This window comes from Chiloscyllium plagiosum, chromosome 28 (genome assembly GCF_004010195.1).
Source record: "Chiloscyllium plagiosum isolate BGI_BamShark_2017 chromosome 28, ASM401019v2, whole genome shotgun sequence".
NCBI classification, from domain to species: Eukaryota; Metazoa; Chordata; class Chondrichthyes; order Orectolobiformes; family Hemiscylliidae; genus Chiloscyllium; species Chiloscyllium plagiosum.
Window position 1 is genome coordinate 35,563,968 of NC_057737.1, and position 20,950 is coordinate 35,584,917.

At 43.5% G+C, this 20,950-nt stretch overlaps 1 protein-coding gene across 3 annotated transcripts in view; it reads left to right on the forward strand.

The window, feature by feature from the left end:
- The window catches only part of vps37d (VPS37D subunit of ESCRT-I), a 60,239-nt gene that overhangs the window by 16,781 nt on the left and 22,508 nt on the right, over positions 1-20,950 (forward strand). For all 3 annotated transcript variants that reach the window (XM_043718697.1, XM_043718699.1, XM_043718698.1), the window contains exon 2: positions 11,164-11,335. In XM_043718697.1, coding sequence (XP_043574632.1) covers positions 11,164-11,335 — 172 coding nt within the window. The remainder of the gene's footprint in view (positions 1-11,163; positions 11,336-20,950) is intronic.

The window sequence follows — 20,950 nt, forward strand, 5'->3', positions numbered from 1 at the left end:
TCGGTGCTGGGTCCACTACTTTTCAGCATTTATGTAAATGATTTGGATGTGAACATAAGAATTATAGTTAGTAAGTTTGCAGATGACACCAAAATTGGAGGTGTAGTGGATAGCAAAGATGGTTACCTCAGATTACAATGGGATCTTGATCAGATGGGACAATGGGCTGAGAAGTGGCAGATGGAGTTTAATTTAGACAAATACAAGGTGCTGCATTTTGGGAAAGCAAATCTTAGCAGGACTTATACACCTGATGGTAAGGTCCTGGGGAGTGTTGTTGAACAAAGAGACCTTGGAGTGCAGGTTTGTAGCTCCTTGAAAGTCGAAAGAAAGTAGGTAGAAAGAATAGTGAAGAAGATGTTTGGTATGTTTCCTTTATTGGTCAGGACAGGAATTGAGGACAGGATTTGGGAGGTCATGTTGTTGGTTAGGCCACTGTTGGAATATTGCATGCAATTCTAGTCTCCTTCCTATCGGAAATATGTTGTGAAACTTGAAAGGGTTCAGAAAAGATTTACAAGGATGTTGCTAGGATTGGAGGATTTGAGCTATAGGGAGAGGTTGACTAGGCTAGGACTGTTTTCCCTGGAGCATCAGAGACTGAGGAGTAACCTTATAGAAGGTTTATAAAATCACTAGGGGCATGGATGGGACAAATAGACAAAGGCTTTTTCCCTAGGGTGGGAACTAGAGGGCATAGGTTTAGGGTGAGAGGGGAAAGATATAAAAGAGACCTAAAGGGCAAATATTTCACCCAGAGGGTGGTACATGAATGGAATGAGCTGCCAAAGGAAGTGGTAGAGGTTAGTGCAATTGCAATATTTAAAAGGCATCTGGATGGGTATATGAAGAGGAAGTGTTTGGATGGATATGGGCCGGATGCTGACAGGTGGGATTAGATTGGATTGGGATATCTGGTCAGCATGGACAAGTTGGACTGAAGGGTCCTTTTCCATGCTGTACATCTCTATGACTCTATGGCTTTAAATGCTTTACTGAAATCCATATACACCACATCCACTGCTCGACTTTCATCAACTTGTCTCGTCAATTTCAAAGAACTCAAAGGTTTGTGAAGCATTACCTGCCTCTCACAAAGCCATGCTGACTATCGTTAATCAAACTACATTTTCCCAAATAGTCATAAGTCCTATTTCTCACAATCCTTTCCAGTACTTTGTTTACCACAGACATAAGACTGACTGCTCTGTAATACCTAGGGATTTCCCTATTCCCTTTCTTGAATAGAGGATCAAGCAATCTCATTCCTCACTTCCCATAGTAACCTTGGATACATTTGGTCCATCCCTGGGAACTTATCTATCTTGTTGCTTCCCAGAATTTCCAGCACATCCACTTCCTTAATATTAATCTATACAAGTCTAATAACCTGGTCCACGGTGTTGTCACTGGAAACAAATTCTGTGTGTCTAGTGAATATTGAAGCAAAAACTCATTTAGAGCCTCCCTTACCTCTTCAGACTCCAGGCACAAGTTCCCTCCACTGTCCCTGATGGACCCTACCCTCTCTCTGATCATTCTCGTATTTCTCACATAAGTGTAGAATGCCTGTGGGGTTTCCCCTAATCCTTCCCATCAAGGCTTTTTTGTGCTCCCTCCTAGGTCTCCTCAGTCCATTTTTTGAGTTCTCTCCTAGCTACCCTGTAACCCTCTAAAGCTGCATCAGTTCTTTGCTTCCTCAACCTTAAGTAAGCTTCTTTCTTCCTCTTGATGAGAAAGTCCTCTTTTCTTGTCATTCAAGGCTCCTTCATGTTACCATTCCTTGCCTGTATCAGTAGGACAAGACTCCACATTTCTGTTGTGCATTTCCTGTAGAACAATTGTTCCCAATTTATACTCCATAGCTCCTGTCTAATAGCAGTATAATTTCCCTTCCCCCAGTTAAATACAATCCCATACTGTCTGTTCCTGTCCCTCTCCATGGCTATGGTGTAGGTGAGACAGTTGTGATCACTGTCACTGAAATACCCTCCCACCAAGAGACCTGACACCTGGCCAGGCTCTTTGCCTAGCACAAAATCCAATATGGCCTCTTCTCTACTCAGCCTATCTACAAATTGAGTCAGGAATCCTTCCTGGACCCACCTGACAAAATCAGCTCCATCCAGACCATCTGCATTAAGGAGGTTCTAATCAGTATTGGGGAAGTTGAAGTCTCCCATAACAACAACACTGTTACATCAGCACCTTTCCAAGATCTGCAGTCCAATCTGTTCTTCCATCTCTCTGCTGGTATTGGGGGTCTGTAGTGACGACTCCATTCTTGTTACTGACTTTCACACATACTGACTCAGTAGATATATCCTCCTCAACAACCTCCTTTTCTGCAACTGTGAAGCACTCTCTAATTAACAAAGATACTCCACCTCCTCGTTTACCCCTCACTTCTCTGTTCGTTTTAAAAGATCTAAACCTTGGAACATCCAGCAACCATTCCTGCCCCTGTGAAATCCATGTCTCTGTAATGGCCACAACCTCGTAGTTTCCAAGTACTGATCCATGCTCTAAGTTTATCACTCTTATTCCCGACACCCTCCTTGTATGGAAACAGACAAACTTTAACCCATCCCTTTGCCCTAAGAACCATGTATCCTTCTTGACAGACACTCTGCATTCAATTTCTGCCTATTCAACAACTACCCTCTGCTCTGATCTGTAGCTCTGGTTCCCATCCCTGCCAAACTAGTTTAAACCCTCCTGAAATGCTCTAGCAAATCTCCTGCCTAAGACATTGGTGCCCCTCCAGTTAAAGTGCAACCTGTCCTTCATTTACAGGTCCCACCTTCCCCAGAAGGTACCCCAATGATCTATATAATCTGACTGGGTTCTATGGGTTGATAGCATTGACTCAACCTTAACTACTGCTTCACCTTATTTTGTGGCCACAGTGCAAATTGTTTCTCTAACATTCTTTTCTTCTCTAAAGCCCATGAACATATTGTTGTCTCACAAATTATTTCCCATCTTTCTTGGAAATCTGTGTTTGAATCCTTCCGATCAGTTTCTGTCCTTGTCACATTTACCAAAATAGCTCTTATCATTGGTCCTTATTTGACTAGGGAATATTGAAGAACAAAGAGACCTTGGAATGCAGGTTCATAGCTCATTGAAAGTGGACTCACAGGTAGATAGGATAGTGAAGAAGGCATTTGGTACACTTTCCTTTATTGGTCAGCGCATTGACTACAGGATTTGGGAGGTCATGTTGTGGCCGTACAGGACATTGGTTCGTGCCACTTTTGGAATATTGCGTACAATTCTGGTCTCCTTCCTATTGGAAGGATGTTATGAAACTTGATGGGGTTCAGAAAAGATTTACAAGGATGTTGCCAGTTTTGGAGGATTTGAGCTATCGGGAGGGGATGAATAAGCCGGGGCTATTTTCCCTGGAGCTTTGGAGGCTGAGAGATGACCTTTTGGAGGTTTATAAAATCATAAAGGGATTGAATAGGATAAATAGATGAAGTCTTTTTCTCTGGGGTGGGGGAGTCCAGAACTAGACAGCATAGGTTTAGGGTGAGAGGGAAAAGATATAAAAGAGAAGTCAGGGACAACTTTTTCATGCAGAGGGTGGTGTGGGTATGGAATGAGTGCCAGAGGAAGTGGTGGAAGTTGGTACAATTGCAACATTTAAAAGGCATCTGGTCGGGTATATGAATAGGAAGGGTTTGAATGGATGTGGGCCGGGTGCTGGCAAGTGGGACTAGATTAGGTTGAGATATCTGGTCAGCATGGATGAGTTGGACTGAAGAGTCTGTTTCCATGTTGTACATCTGTATGACTCTATGACTCTATATCTGAAGCCCTCCCTCCTGCACCAGCCCCGTAGCCACGTGTTTAGTTGTACTCACTGCCTGTTCCCCACCTCACTAGCACATGGCACCAATAGTAATCCTGAGATTACCACTCTGCTCATCCTGCTTTTCCAACCTAACTTCCTGAAATCACTTTTTAGATCTTCATCCCTTTTCCTATCTATGTCATTGGTGCCAATGTGCACCACGACTCCTGGCTTCTCCCCCTCCCCCTTCAGAATCTTGTAGACTCGATCAGACACATCCCAGACCCTGGCACCTAGCAGCCAACATACCTTCCGGAGTCCTGTTCACGACCACAGAATCTCGTGTCCATTCCTCTTATTGTTGAGTCTCCTCCACTAGCGCTTTTCTATTCTCCCCTCTTCCCTTCTGAGCCACAGAGCCAGGCTCAGTGACAGAGACCTGCCATTGTGGCTTTCTCCTTGTAGGTCATTCCCCTCCCAACAGTATCCAAAATGGTAAACTTACTATTGAGGGGAATGGCCACAGGGGGATCCCTGCACTGTTTGCCTGTTCCCTTTCCATCCCCTGACTGCAACTCATCTACATTTTCCCTGTGCCTGAGGTGAGACTATCTCACTGTAACTCTTCTCTATTACCCACTCCACCTCCTGAACAATCTGAAGTTCATCCAGCTCCAGTTCCCTAATGCCTTCTAGCAGTAGTCAGGATGTGGGGCAGAAAATAAATCAGAAGATGAAAAATGCACATGTGAAAGATACTCTTACAATAATCATGGGGGACTTGAATGTGTGGGTGGACTGGGAAACTCAAGTTGTCAGCAGATACCAAGAAAAGAAATTCGTGAAATGTCTGTGAGATTTTGTTTGGAGCAGCTTATGGTAGAGCCCACGACTGAACCCGCAATTCTGGATTTAGTGATATGTAATGAGACAGACTTGATTAGGGAACTTAAGGTGAAGGAACCCCTCGGCGCAGTGACGATATTATACAGAATTCACCCTGCAGTTTGAGAGGGAGAAGCTTAAATCAGTTGTAAATTATCACAATTAAGTAAAAGGAACTATAGAGCCACAAAAAAGGAGCTGGCCAGGATTGATTAGAAGGGAAGTCTAGCAGGGAAGATGGTGGAGCAACAATGGCAGGAGTTTCAGATGTAATTTGGGAGGCACAGTAGAAATTCATGCCAAGGAAGAAGAATCATACTAAAGGATGAGGCAACCTTGGCTGACAAGGTTAAAAATCACACAACACCAGGTTATAGTCCAACAGGTTTAATTGGAAGCACATTAGCTTTCGGAGCGACGCTCCTTCATCACCTGAAAGCTAGTGTGCTTCCAATTAAACCTGTTGAACTATAACCTGGTGTTGTGTGATTTTTAACTTTGTACACCCCAGTCCAACACCGGCATCTCCAAATCTTGGCTGACAAGGGAAGTCAAGGACAGCAGAAAAGCAAAAGAAAAAGCATATAATGTGGTAAAGATTAGTGGGAAGTCACAGGATTGGGAATCCTTCAAAAAACAGCAGAGGAAAAAGGTAAAAGCAATAAGGGGGGCGAAGGTGAAATATAAGGGTAAGGTAGAGCTGGTAATATAAAAGAACATTGCAAGAGCTTTTCTTAAATACCTAAAAGGTTAGCAAGAGGCAAGAGTGGACATTGGACCCTTGGAAAAGGAGGCTGGAAAAGTAGTAATGGGGAATCAAGAAAAAACGGATGAATTGAATAGGTACTTTGCATCAGTTTTCACAGTGGAAGACACGAACAACGTACCAGACGGTCAATAGGGTCAGGGAGCAAAGGCAATTGGAGTGGCCATCATTAAGACGAAGATGCTGAGAAAGCTGAAAGGTCTGAAGGTGAATAAATAAGTCAGACCAGATGGATGACACCCCAGAGTTCTGAAGGCGGTAGCAGAGGACATTGTGGAGGCATTGATAGTGATCTTTCAGGAAACACTGGAGTCAGGGAGGATCCCAGAGGATTTGAAAATGGTTAATGTGACACCCCTGTCTAAGAAGCGAGGGAGGCAGAAAACAGGAAACTGTAAGTTGGTTAGTCTGACCTTGATTATTGGTCAGATTTTAGACACTATCATTCAGGAATAGATTGCGGAAAACTTGGAAGTGTATGTTAGACAACTTCGTCCAAGGGAGGTCATGCCTGACAAATTTTTTAGAATTCTTTGAGGATGTAATGAGCAAGTTAGACAAAGGAGAGACAGTGAAAGTGATCTATTTGGATTTTAAAAAGGCCATTGACAAGTTGCCAGATAGGAGGCTGTTAAATAAGAGCCCATGGTGTTAGGGGCAAAGTATGATAGAGGATTGGCTGACTGACAGAAGGCAAAGAGTAGGGATAAAGGGAGCAAGTGACTAATGGAGTTCTGCAGTGGTCTGTGTTAAGACCCCACAACTATTCATGATATATATTAACAAACTGGACAAAGGAACTAAGGCCTTCATTGCATGTGGAACAGGTAGTGTTGGGGGAGTGGGAAGGCTGCAGAAGGACTTGGGCAAAGAAGTGGCAGATTGAGTACGATGTGGGAAAGCGTGAGGTTATGCACCTTGGTCAGAAGAATAGAGGTGCAGACTATTTCCTAAATGGGGAAAGTCTTCATAAATTTGAAGCACAAAGGGACGAGGGACTTCTAGTTCAGGATTCCCTTAAGGTTAAAATGCAGGTTCAGTTGGCAATTACGAAGTAAATGCAATGTCAGCATTCATTTTGAAAAGGCTAGAATACAACAGCAGCAAGGTACTGCTGATACTGTATAAGTCAGACCATATTTGGACTAATGCAGTCAGTTTTGGGCCCTGTATCTAGTGAAGGTTGTGCCAGCTTGTCATACGAGGAATGGCTGGGTGTTCTGGGTGAGTATTTGATGGAATTTAGAAGGCTGAGGGACGATCTGATTGAAACTTACCGAATACTGAGAAGCCTGGCTAGAGTGGACATGGAGAAGATGTTTCCACAAGTCGGAAAGACTAGGATCCAAGGGCACAGCCTCGGAGTGAAGGGAGGACATTTTACAAATGAGATGAGCAGGAAATTTTTCAGCCAGAGGTGGTGAATCTATGGAATTCATTGTCACAAAAGGTTGTGGAGGCCAATCACTGAGTGTATTTAAGAGAGATAGATAGATTTTTGATTAGTAAAGAGGTTAAAGACATTAATCATGTGTCTGATGGAGATCTTTCCCATTTGCTGGATTCAACAACAACACTCAAGAAGCTTGATAGCATCCAGGACAATACAGCTTGTAGACGGGTTCTGTATTTACTAGCATCCATTCTCTCTGCTCAGTAGCCTTGGGGATCTATGCCTTGGGTAGAACCCCATAGTATGCATTATTCTTACTTTGAGGACTGACTAAAAGAAGTAGAAGGACCAGCAAGTACCTCTGACGTGATTCATGTGCCCAATTTATTGTTTAAGAACTGCGTACTGGAGTTGACTGCGACTATTTTCAACACAAGAATCGCTTAATTGCTTGCACGGAAGTTCCTACTCAGTAATATTGAAATAACTCCATGAAGGCCAGTATCCCATCACCAAGTCATCTTTATTTATATGTACATAGTACATGACACTGACCCAGCTAGCTCAGAGCCAGCTCTCAGAGTGAACAGAACCTGTGACATTCCTGTCTATATCTGTCAGCCAGGGCTCCCTGATTGGACCAGGTTAGTGGCCCCAATCAGGGAACTCATATTGTAAGGTCCACTTGGCTGACCTCGCTCCAATCACTATAAGTATACACTCATCTCATTTGATAGTCTACTCTGTAACTTATCATAAAATAGTACAAATGGAGAATTTGTGACAACTGAAAGCTAATTGACACCTAAAGTAACCCTGGATTGCAAACAAATTTGCTTCATTTCACATGCAGCACCTGTAATTCTTAGTTGAATTTTCACTTCATAAAATATTCCTTAGAAATGAAAGGTGCAAAATTAACACATTTAAAAATATGATTCAACACTTAAACATTTAGACATTACTAATATAGCAGGTGATAATTAAATGCACTTCCTGATAATATAAAACTTCACACTTCTAATGCATGACTTTGCCATTGCCTGTTAAATGCTTTCACCTCAGTAACATTTATTACTGAGAGACTTGTTCCTTGTACCTATAGCTAGTGATGAATCATACGCAGAGGTGACAATGGGCTGCTGGAATTATTTTCCGCAGATTCTAATTTTCCAGAATAAAAAACAAATTGATTAAAGTTCTGGACATGTGTTCTTCAGGATATTCTGGCTATTTTGGTTTATTTGAACCAATCACAACATGAAAAATTAGAGATTGTGACACACTCAGGAGAATTAGTTAAGTCTTTAAGCTCACAAACAGTTAGTGGGTCAGCATGGGACCCTAAACATCTACTACAAACCAACCGACTCCCACAGCACATCTACTACAAACCAACCGACTCCCACAGCACATCTACTACAAACCAACCGACTCCCACAGCTACCTGGACTACACCTCCTCCCATCCTGCCCCCTGTAAAAACGCCATCCCATTCTCCCAATTCCTTCGTCTCCGCCGCATCTGCTCCCAGGAGGACCAGTACAAAATACGTACAACACAGATGGCCTCCTTCTTCAAGGACCGCAATTTCCCCCCCGACGTGATCGACGATGCCCTCCACCGCATCTCCTCCACTTCCCGCTCCTCCGCCCTTGAGCCCCGCCCCTCCAAACCCCACCAGGACAGAACCCCACTGGACCTCACCTACCACCCCACCAATCTCCATGTACAGCGCATCATCCGCCGTCACTTCCGCCACCTCCAAACAGACCCCAGCACCAAGGATATATTTCCCTCCACTCCCCTATCAGCTTTCCGTAGAGACCACTCCCTCCGCCACTCCCTTGTCAGATCTACACCCCCCACCGACCCAACCTCCACTCCCGGCACCTTCCCTTGCAACCGCAGGAGGTGCAACACTTGCGCCCACACCTCCCCCCACACTTCTCTCCAAGGCCCCAAAGGAAACTTCCATATCCGCCACAGATTCACCTGCACCTCCACCCACATCATCTACTGCATCCGCTGCAGCCGGTGTGGCCTCCTCTATATTGGGGAGACAGGCCGCCTACTTGCGGAGCGATTCAGACAGCACCTCTGGGCCACCCGGACGAACCAACCCAACCAACCTGTAGCACAGCATCTCAACTCCCCCTCCCACTCCACCGAGGATATGCAGGTCATTGGACTCATCCACCGCCAAACCACAACAAAGCGACGGTCGGAGGAGGAGCGTCTTATCTTCCGACTGGGAACCCTCCAACCACAGGGGATGAACTTGGACCTCACCAGTTTCTTCATCCCCCCTCCCCCCACCTTGTCTCAGCCGAATCCCTCCAGCCCGGCACCGGTTCCCTGGATGCTGCCTGACCTGCTGTGCTGTTCCAGCAATAAAGTTTCAACTTTGATCTCCAGTATCTGCAGACCTCACTTTCTCCATGGGACCCTAAAACCTTTTACCTAATGAGTTCTGATTAGCAACACAGATGCATGTATTTTTATCGTGTCCCACTGAAATTAAAGTGGCAGGAAGAGCCAAATTTACGATTTGCTGAAGAAAGGCACATTTTGTCGACCCTTTTCATCTCACACTCACCAGGATAAGAATAGCAGGGGAAAATTAACAATAATTAAAAATTAAAATTAACAATCTGTTCTGTTGAAACTCACTATCCTCTTGGGACTCACTGTTCAGTCAAGGATCACTGCCTGGTGAAGGATAACTGCCCAGTCAGGAGTCACTTCTGTGTCAAAGGTCACTCCACTGTTGAGGCTCATTGCCCAGATGAGGGTCACTGTTCTGTGAAGGCCCACTGTGTGGTTGGGGCTCACTACCCGGTCAAGAGCTACAGCTCAGTCAGTGGTCATTGACAGGTTGAGGGTCACTTCCCTGTTCAGAGGTAACTACCCAGTTGGGAATCTCTGCTGGTCAAGGGTCCACTGTCTGGCTGAGGGTCACTGTAGTGATTGTAACAAGGTCAGGCAGCTGGACCTCATAGAATATGAGTTCCCTGATTGGGGCTGCTAATCTGACTGATAGATATAAAGGGTGAGTGTTCAGAGATACTGGCACCTGACTGAATGAGGTAGTACTATAGTTAAGGACTGTTCATGAGTAAACAAAGGGTGACTCAGTGATGGGCTACTGGCCTTTGTGGAGTTATTTCAGTCACTGTTCTGTCAAGGGTTATTGGGTGTTCAAGGATCCCTGCCCATTCAAGGTTCACCGCCCAGTCAGGGGTCACTACCTGGTCCTGGATCACTTTCCCTCTGTTTTACTTCATAAGTTCAAAAGTAAAGAATGACCTTCTTGTGGTTTGCCTGTTGAACCTACTGCAGTGAGAGTCAACAGCTCCAGATGACAAACGAATGAATCTAATGCACCAGAAACAGAAGCCTAGTCAGTTTACTGATTTTTCAGAAGTCTTCCAACCAAAATCATTCATTCTCTCTTTCTTATGAGCTTGTGAATTAAGAATGGGAATAGGCTATTCAGCCTTTAAGCCTGCTCTGCCAATCAATAAGATCATGGCTGATTTCTTTGCTGCTTACCCCAGATAACCTTTGACTCACTTGTTAGTGAATAATCTGTCTACCTCTGCCTTAAACATATTTATGGATGTGTCTCCATTGATCTCTGGGGAAGAATGTTTCAAAGACTCACGTCCTTTGAGTGAATAACATTCTCCTCATCTTTGACTTACTTGGGAGACATCTTATTTTTAAATGATGTCCCTAGTTTTAGATTTTCCCATGAGAGGGGACTAACAGTCATCATCCATCCATCCCCCTCAGAATGTTGCCTGACTCAACAATATCACACCCTATTCTTCAAATTCCAATGGGACATGGTCTATTGGACCTTTCTTCATCCCTATGCCAAGTATCTCAACAAAACTCCTCTGAACTGCTTCATATGTACTTACATTCTTTCTTAATAGAATGGAGAACAATACTCTAATCTATAAAAATCCTTGTATCAGCTCCCATTTTGAAAATTACAGAGCAGTAGAAGTAGATATGGTTGATAACATGATCACCACTATTCTATTTCTTATGTTCCATTAGTATAATTAGAAACATCATTACGAAAGGTTCACAAAGGTAGGTAGTTTTATGCCCCTATAGCTGGAGACAGATTTCTCCTCAAGATACATCACCCTGATGGTCCTCAATGCTAATGCAATGCAAAAAGTGTGCAGAACCCAAAATACATAAAACACACACATTGCTCTGAATGCACTTGGACACCTTTACACCAAGCCTGGGATGGGTGAATCTCTCAGGTTAACATAGTTTTTTTTCTGTTTGCAGTTACAGACTCTACAGCTGGAGCGTGAGATCATCCTAGCCAGTAATCGGAAGATGGCTGAAGACAATCTCAACTTGCAGCCTCAGCTAGACGACAAAAAGCTACATTTGGCAAGGAAATACCAAGAGTTGCAGGAAGTGACTGCAGTTTATGAGGATAAGCGGACAAAGCTAGGTAAGCTACTGCATATGCAAATGCCTACCCACATGGGGACACAGACGCACACACACACACACACACACACAGACATGGGACACACACATCCACCCACCCATCCACATGGACACACACTCAAACACACACTCACCCACACATGCACACACCCACCCACAAGGACAAACGCGCACACACATCCCACATCCACATGGGGACACACACATCCACATCCACATGGATGCACACACACGGACAGACGGACACACACACGCACACACACCACACATCCTTTCCTAGGAGTGGTTATAATTTCCTAAAGCCATTATCAATAATCAGTGACATCCACTCTAAAATTGGGTGACAATGAGATAACGTTCAGCCTCTGATTTGGTTTATTGCTACTTTAATCAACCTCCACAGACAATTTATGATACGTATCTAGGGCAGGTTGGACTGGAATTCAGTCCTCCTGGCTCAGAGATAGGGACATTACCAATACAACACAAGGCCCTGTACTTTAAACATATTGTGGAGCTTGAACCAACATTGTGAGGTTAAGAATCCCACGTTCTAATGACTGAGAGAGCCATTCTAAGCTGGTTTATACCTCAGCTTTACCTTTCTAATCTTCATTATTTCAACCCCGCCACCAGGCCAGTTATAATACAAATGTTGACCACTCATTGGGAAAGTTGAGATGCTGGGGATATAGACATAAATGAAGATTAACTATGTGAGACAATACAATACTAAAAAATGTCAAATCATGAGAAAAGTTTACATAAAATTGGCTTGTACTCCCTTGTGTTCACATCTAATTAATGTGCTAAAGATAATTAAAGCATTTAACAGGGTCGATTCCAAAAAAAACCTAATGAGCTGAGTCTTAATGTTTTTTTGGCCAAGTGTGAGTTGAAATTTTGGAGGGACGTTCACCAAGAGGCATGGCGAGTTATCTCACCTACTTTTATCAAACTCATCTCTTTTACCATACACTCCACCCCATGATGTCCCTTGTGTCCAATTCTAACTCCCTCTTACCACCCGCCATTCTGGGAACAACTCACCAATGCTTGGATCGGCTGGAATTGACAGCAACTCTGGCAGTCATGCCATCTTTAAAATTCTATTGTGCAGCCAGAGAAACACTGTCAGTCCGCATATGCCCCACATCTTACCTGGCATTTGTCTCAGACATGGCAAACAGGGGGAAATGGTGCCTGCTTTGCAGGCAGGGTCTTGGAGGTGCTGCTGGAAATAAGCCAGGTATCCCTGGCTGAGGGGGCAAAGCTCACAAAGTCATGACAGGTCAATGTGAGGCAGGGATGCTGTGAAATCTCAGGTAGGTTCAGAGTGTTTTGAGAGCAAACAAAGAGTCCAGGGATGTAGTCTGGTCCAGTTCATGAGCTGCGAATCCACAGTGTCCTTGCTGCAGCATTACAATGATTGTTGCCAGTGCAGTCGAAGGTGCCGCACTGAAATGTAGAATCATCCTGTAGGTGATGACTCTCAGAGGAGGCAGATGTTGGATCACAATATTTGGTGGGTGTGGAGTATGTGTGTGACCAGTCCTTTTGGAGTTTGCCCTGAGAGCTTGGTGTCCAATATCCAACTTGGATGTCCTTTGGAGAAAGTGGTGAGCGGAAGTTGCTAGGTTCCCTTTCTGATTGGCATGTCATGAATTCTCACCATCTAGCTGTTTGGTGCATTTGGTAAAAGGGGAAGTTGTATATTAAGGAGGTGACTTGTGCCGTTAACAAGGCATTTAACTCGTTGCCTTCATGAGAGACTTCCTTCATTATTCAGCAAAAGCATGAAAGATGCTTCGATGTCGAGATGGGTCTTGCTGGACTCTTATCTGATTCTACCACAAATCCCACTGCAGCCCATGTTGCTCAGACATCTACAGGTTTCTGGCCTTGCTGTCTGATGGATAATCCAGAAATTGGCAGCACAATCTTAAAATTTATAGTTATGCTGTGTAGGAGTGAAATCAACATACTTTAATTTCCAGAAAAGGCCAGTGGAATTGTGGACTTAGCCTGACTGAAGGAATGCTGGGGCATTTAAAATTTTGAAGAATCAGATCAAAAGATTTTTGTTAGATAAACATAAAGGTGGGAGATTAAAGGTGCGTAGATATCAACCATAATGGGACTGACTCCTGTGCCTCTGTACTTATTTGATGTTTGGTACCACTTTATAAGGCAGACCAAGCACTTGCTTATGTATGCTTCCATTGCTCAATTTTCCTGGATTAATTCTTGGATTAACAAACCACTGACTTTACTCCAGAGGTTTTAGCTCAAGAGTCAAACATGGCTGACTAAAAAACTCTTCCATTCTTATGACCTGTCAAAGGCATATTGAACAGAATTACAGGTTGACAAGACACCTGTTTGTTCACATTATGAACTCATTTCCCCATGGCCATCAATTCCTGGAATGGGAATCAAACCCAAAGCAGCTAACTCTGAGGCAAAGACATTACTCACTGCACCCTAATACCACCCTTCAGTATAAGAAGGGATGAAAATACGGGGTTGGAGAAATATTTCCATTCAAGTAGATTGTTAACACTAGTGGCAAACAAGAAAATAACAGTTGAAAATGTAAAGGGTAAATACCACATGTGTGCATGACTGTTTAAACCACATTGTTACATTACTAGCTCAAGACCCACACTGCCTTGGGTTGCTGTGAGGGAGTCTGATCTTTATCATCTGCATACTTTTATTATGATCACATAAAGTGTGAGTGAATGTCAGACACTTGTTACCACAACTGCATCGTTTGTAAATCATTGCAGATCCTGCTGCGCTGACAGAGTTGTGAGTCACCATTTTGTCAGAAAAATGTCATCTGACAGTAGGCAGATCTATATAACACTTATTAAACAAAAACATCCCATAAGCTTTATCAAACAAAATTGGACATCAAACCACATAAGCAGATGTTAATGTAGAGGACCATGGTCAAAGAGATAGATTTTAAGGGGAATATTAAAGGAAAAAGTGGAAGCATCACGAGGAATGATGTGGGAAGGACCTTCAGAGTTTAGTGCCTTGGTAGCTATAGATGTTGGGGTGGCATGGTGGCTCAGTGGTTAACACTGCTGCCTCACAGCACCAGGGAAACGGGTTCAATTCCTACTTTGGGCAACTGTCTCTGTGGAGTTTGCACATTCTCCCCGTGTCTATATGGGTTTCCTCTGTCTGCTCTGGTTTCCTCCCACAGTCCAAAGATGTGCTGGTTAGGTGAATTGGCCATGCTAAATTGCCCGTATTGTTAGGGATATGTAGTTTAGGTACATTCGGCAAGGGTAATGTGGGGAAATGGATCTGGGTGGGTTACTGTTTGGAGGGTTGGTGGGGACTTGTTGGGCCAAAGGGCTGTTCCATTCTGTAGATAATCTAATCTAGTCACCAAATTACCTTTTTTAAAAAAGTCCAGCATTAGTCTTGTTGGTACCTCAAAGACTTCTTAGCATGGAAAAGATTACAAAGATAGTGAGGGGTGAACTGTATCCAGACATCAAAGTGTTCAATTAAAATGGAAATTGCATTTAACACCTGCAGTGGCAGAAAGGAAAGATGCCAACCTGAAGCAGGACTAACAGAGTCTGCATTGATACCACATTTTAACAATTATTTCTGGCAGCATGGACATTACGGGAAATCACTCAGTGGCTATTTGCATTTGCCCTGAAGAAAGGGATTATTGGCTTTCTTCTTGAAGCATTGCATTGGGGCTTTGATATACCGAAGCCTTGCTAAACCAGTGAGTCAATACCATGTTGTGTGGCTAGAGTCACATTTGACCAGACAGGTAGGTACCGCAGCTTTCCTTCCCTAAAGGGTATTAGTGAACCAAATACAAAAATAGCACAACTTCATGGTCATATGACAGCTTTTTCCTATCTCCAGATTTTTAGAATTAAATCCAAATTGTCAAGTTGCCATGATGGAATTATAGATGTGTGAATATATTAATTAGGAACAGATAGAGGCCACTCTGCCCTGCAGGACCATGCCACCATTCAATACAATCATAGCTGACCTAGTTGTGTTTCAAATTCCGCATTTCCATCTACACCTGAGAACCTATGCTCCTCTTGCCTAACACGAAACTGTCCATTGCAGCTCTATTCAGTTTCCTTAGTGTTATTTCTCAGAAAATTGAATTTTACAAAGTTCCTCTTTTCCTGCCACCTCCTGATGCTCTTTAGCAAAGAGAGAAGCAAAATATTTGTTCACTTCATCCGCCATTTCTATATTATCAAGTACTTTATTAACTCCCAATCCCCACCCTCTAAAGGATCTATACTTAATGTATTTACTCTTTTTCTTTTTAGATAATCCTGCTGTCCATTTTTACATTCCTCTGTAGCTTCCTCTCATATACTCTATTTTCTTTCTCCTAATTAACCCTCCACTATTTCCTGCTGCTGTTTTTTATATGCTGACCAATCATCTGAACTGACACTTATGGAATAACACATGCAATAGAGAAGCAGCCACAGGCATTTAAGGGATATTTCAGAATACTCAGACTAAGTATATTCCAAATAGAATGAAAATGTGCCTTTTTTAAAGTTTTTTTAAAGTTTTACCGCTTTCCTTAACTCTTTAGTTAACCACAAAGTGGGTTTGTCCTCTCTATGGATTTTTAAATTCTATTTGGAATATACATTTTGTGAGTATTCTGAAATACCCCATAAATGCCTGTGACTGTTTCTGTAATTGTCTATCCTCTCTCCTAGTATCTTAGTTCACTTCAACTATCTCAGCTTTGAAGCCCCATAGTTGCCCTTATTTATGTTTAACAGACTAGTTTTAGACCCACTCTTCCTCCTGCAAGCGGATGTAAAATTCAATTTACATTGCTGCTGCTTAGGTATGCCTTTACTCTGAGATCATTAAGTAATCCTACCATATTACCCAATGCCAAGTCTAGCATAAGCTGCTCTCTGGCTGGCTCCATTATGTACTGCTTTAAGGAAAACTACATCGAGAGCATTCCATCAACTTTATCCTGGCTGCTTACAATCTGATTTTTCCAGTTTATATGTAAAATAAAATTAACCATAATTATTGCCATCTCTTTGTCACAAGAATTCAATATTTCTTCTGAGAAAGTTTGTCTTATATTGTGGTTACTGTTAGGGGCTTGTGAATACTCCCACCAGTGACTTCCGTCCCCTACTATTTCTCATCTCCACCCAAACAGTCCTGATATCCTGAACCAAGAATATTTCTAATTGTTGCACCAACACCTCCTTTGATGAACTGTGCTACCACTCCCCCTTTAGCTGGCTTCCTATTCTATTTGAATATCACATACTGCACGTTCAGGGTGAGATCCTTGTCATCATGCAACTACATCTTTGTTCATGGTTATCAGATCAGGTTAATTTACTTCCACCTGTGTCATCAACTTGTTTTTGTTATAATTGCTTTACATGCTCAAATTCAGCCTTTAGTTTTGTCCTTTTTCAATCTTTGTAACTCCTAGCCTTGATTGTTGGTGTATTCTTAGGTTTTCTTCACCTACGTTTCCTACCATTCCATGAACTTCTTTTCCCATATGACTACTTTGCCCTCCTGCCTCCACTCTATCCTTTATTTATTACATCTGCCTTGTTTTATTTTAATGTAAAGGGTACCCAGGTTCGAATCCCACTCTGGCAGATGGTGGAATCTGAATTCAATAAAAATTTGGAATTAAGAATTAGTGATGACCATGACTGTCAGGAAAAAACCCATTTAGTTCACTAATATCCTTTAGGTGAAGAAACTGCTGTCTTTACCTGGTCTGGCCTACGTGTGATCCAGAACCACTGGAAAATGGTTGCCCTCTGGCCTGCCTAGTGACACCTATGTTCGGTGGTATAGATCCCAGTACTGGTGCAAATGCCCCATGAACTTGAAAACCATTCTCCCTCACAAGTCCTCTTTCTTAGCTCTACCTATGTCTTTGGTACTGACATGAATTACGATAACTGGATTCTCCCCTTCCTGCTGCAAGTTCGTCTCCAGCCCAGAGGAGATATCCAGAACCCTAGTACCAGGCAGATAACACAACCGCCCAGACTCTCAGTCTTTGCTGCAGGGAACAATATCTATCCCTCTCACTACACAGTCCTCTATCCCTGTTGCATTCCTTTTCACTTGCCCTGAGTCAATGGCTTACCATACCATGGTACCATAGTCAGTTAACTCTTCCAGCTCTCTGCCCTCACTCTCATCCAACAGGCTCAACCTTGTTGGACAATCTCAAAGGATAAAGCGCCTGTACTCCTGCCCTTTGAGTCCCCTTAACTCCTTCACTCACAGCCACACTCTGACCACTGACCAAATCAAATTATCTAACCTGAGAGGTGTGACTGCCTTTTGGAATAAAGAGTCCAGGTAACTGTCTCCCCTCTCTAATATGTCACAAGCTCAGATTTGAGCATACTGATTCTAAACAGGATTTGGAGATGCCAGTGTTGGACTGGGGTGTACAAAGTTAAAAATCACACAACACCAGGTTATAGTCCAACAGGTTTAATTGGAAACACACTAGCTTTCAGAGCAACGCTCCTTCATCAGGTGGTAGTCACCAAAAGCTAGCGCTTCCAATTAAACCTGTTGGACTATAACCTGGTGCTGTGTGGATTCTAAACAGATGTTCCTATGGCTGTAGGCACTTACAACCAATGTGTTTACCGCGGATCACGCCAGCATTTGGAAATGTTCACATCCTGCAGTCAAAGCACATCACCTTCCCTGCCATCCCCTATGGTGGGTTAAATAATTAAAAACTTAAACTAATTTATAATTAATAAATTCTACACTTCCCAGTCAGATTGGTACAGCCAGTATATCTTTACAATATTAATCTTCTTCTTTACCAGTCCCTCAGGTTGGAGGACGACTTGCTTCCACTTCAAGTCGGTGGGGGGGATTCTGTGGTGACTGAATAGACCGGTCATAGAGCCAGAGCCTCTGCTACAGAGGGGATGGGTGATGGATGAGGTGTGTGGGTAGGACAGTCTAGATTCTGCACGCTCTTTAAACTACTTGCCCTTGGCCTCCGCGTGCCACACTTGGTGACACTCAAAGTGATTGACATCTTGACGGGTGCACCTTCTCCAGTTTGTGTTATGGCCAGATGGGCTGCTCAAAATGATGTATTTATGAAAAATGGACAATAAGTGGACAAGAAATTGAGACAGGCCTTGGCCAAGAGTGACTGTGCTCAAAGACTCTGAAGTAAACAAGCTGCAGAATCCAGACAGGCTGCAGCTACAGACAGACAGTAACCAACTGACCCAGCAGCTACAGACAGACAGTATGCACCTAACCCAGCAGCTACAGACAGACAGTATGTACCTGACCCAGCAGCTACAGACAGGCAGTATGCACCTGACCCAGCAGCTACAGACAGACAGTATGCACCTGACCCAGCAGCTACAGACAATACAATATACACCTGAAGGCCAACCCCAGGATAATCAGAAACTTCAAGTTGTTTACTCGACACAGCGGTGCCTCACACCCATATTTGGAGAGAATGCCTCCAAATAAATTTGTTGGACTTTAACCTGGTGTTGTGTGATTTTTGACTTTGTCCATCCCAGTCAAACACTGGCTCCACCAAGTCATTATTTGGAGAGGGCTACCTGACCTACATGCACCCAACATCTCCATGAATGGATGCTGAAAGACCACTCTGCCATTGACAATTCAATACCTGATTGGGTCCAGTCGTTCTATTGGTGCACTGGTCTACTGGTGATCAATCTATTGGTGAATATCGAAGACTGTCCCAAATGGACATAGAGACTCCTAAGCCTATAAATTGCCGCAACACTACCCTCAGTGCGATAACTCGAAACCAATCACCGAGAAGAGAAGATACTCCTGAGATCACCGGGAGAACACCAGACGATCATCACTACGTGGATCAAGACCAAGATCTAGTGAAGTGGGATATGATCATCCAGAATTAAGTTAAAGCACAAGATATTTGATTAGATTTATAGTATAAATTGTTATTTTGTATTGTATAATATTTAGATTAGATTAGATTACTTACAGTGTGGAAACAGGCCCTTTGCCCAACAAGTCCACACCGACCCGCCGAAGCGCAACCCATCCAGAACCATTCCCTTACACTTACCCCTCACCTAACACTACGGGCAATTTAGCATGGCCAATTCACCTAACCTGCACATTTTTGGATTGTGGGAGGAAACCGGAGCACCCGGAGGAAACCCACGCAGACACGGGGAGAATGTGCAAACTCCACACAGTCAGTTGCCTGAGGTGGGAATTGAACCCGGATCTCTGGAAATGTTAGTAGTGTTAAATAAATAAATAAAATGGGCAGCACGGTGGCTCACAGCGCCAGGCACCTGGGTTCGATTCCAGCCTCGGGCGACTGTGTGGAGTTTGCACATTCTCCCCGTGTCTGCGTGGGTTTCCTCCGGGTGCTCCAGTTTCCTCCCACAATCTAAAGATGTGCAGGTCAGGTGAATTGCCCATGCTAAATTGCCCGTAGTGTTCAGGGATGTGTAGGTTAGGTGCATTAGTCAGGGGTAAGTGTCGAGTAAAAGGGGAGGAGAATGGGTTTGGGTGGGGTACTCTTCGGAGGGTCAGTGTGGGCTTGTTGGGCCGAAGGGCCTGTTTCCACACTGTAGGGATTCTTTGATTATCTTTTTTATTATTATTATTATTAAGTGTTAACTCGCAGTTTCTTTGCTAGCTGAAGAGTTAAATACACTGTCTGGCAGGCATAACAGCCTGTTCAAGAGCAAGCAATTCCCATGTGTCGGTCGGGATGTTGCATTTGTTTAGAAAGACTTTTAGGGTGTCTTTGTAATGTTTCCTCTGCCTGCCTTGTGATCGCTTACCATTGCGGAGCTCAGAGTTGTGCATTTATTTAGGGGCTCCTGTGTTGGGGGTGCGAACAATGTCTCCCACCCATTGCAATTGATCGTGCGTGGTCAGTGTCTCAATACTGGGGACACCGGCCTGGGAGAGAACCCTCATATTGGTTTGTCACTCCTGTCAGTGGATTTGCCAGATTTCTGAAGGCAGCACTGGTGATAACTGTTCAGGAAATAAAGAGATTACAATTACTAATAGTTATAGGTGGTTACATGCTGCTAAAAGAATGACCCTTTTTCAAATCAGTAATACATCACACTCCCTAACATGAAGCAATCAACCCACAACTTTCCAGAGACATCACTGTTTATTTTTCTCTAATCAGGTCTTCATCAGAAGCTGCAGCTTTGAACTCAAGCCCCCCCTTCGGCCTGGAACTCAATTTATTGTCTGCTTCATTCCTTTCCTGTTGCTGTCTTGAAACTAAAGTGCTTCAGTTTGAATGAGCATCCTCTGGATTTTTCATCCCGGTCTCTAGATTATTATCTAGTGACATAACCATTGCCCTACTTCTCCAGTAATTCAATACTTCACTTCCATGACTTCACTTCCATGATCTGCCCGGTGGTTTCGGAAAGATGCTTGCCTCTTATCGGTCCTCATTTGTTACCTGGCACACTCCAGCAGGTGACTGTCAAATTATCAGTCAACTCAGTTCACCCAAAACTCGAGATGAAATTGACTCACTTCGTGTGGT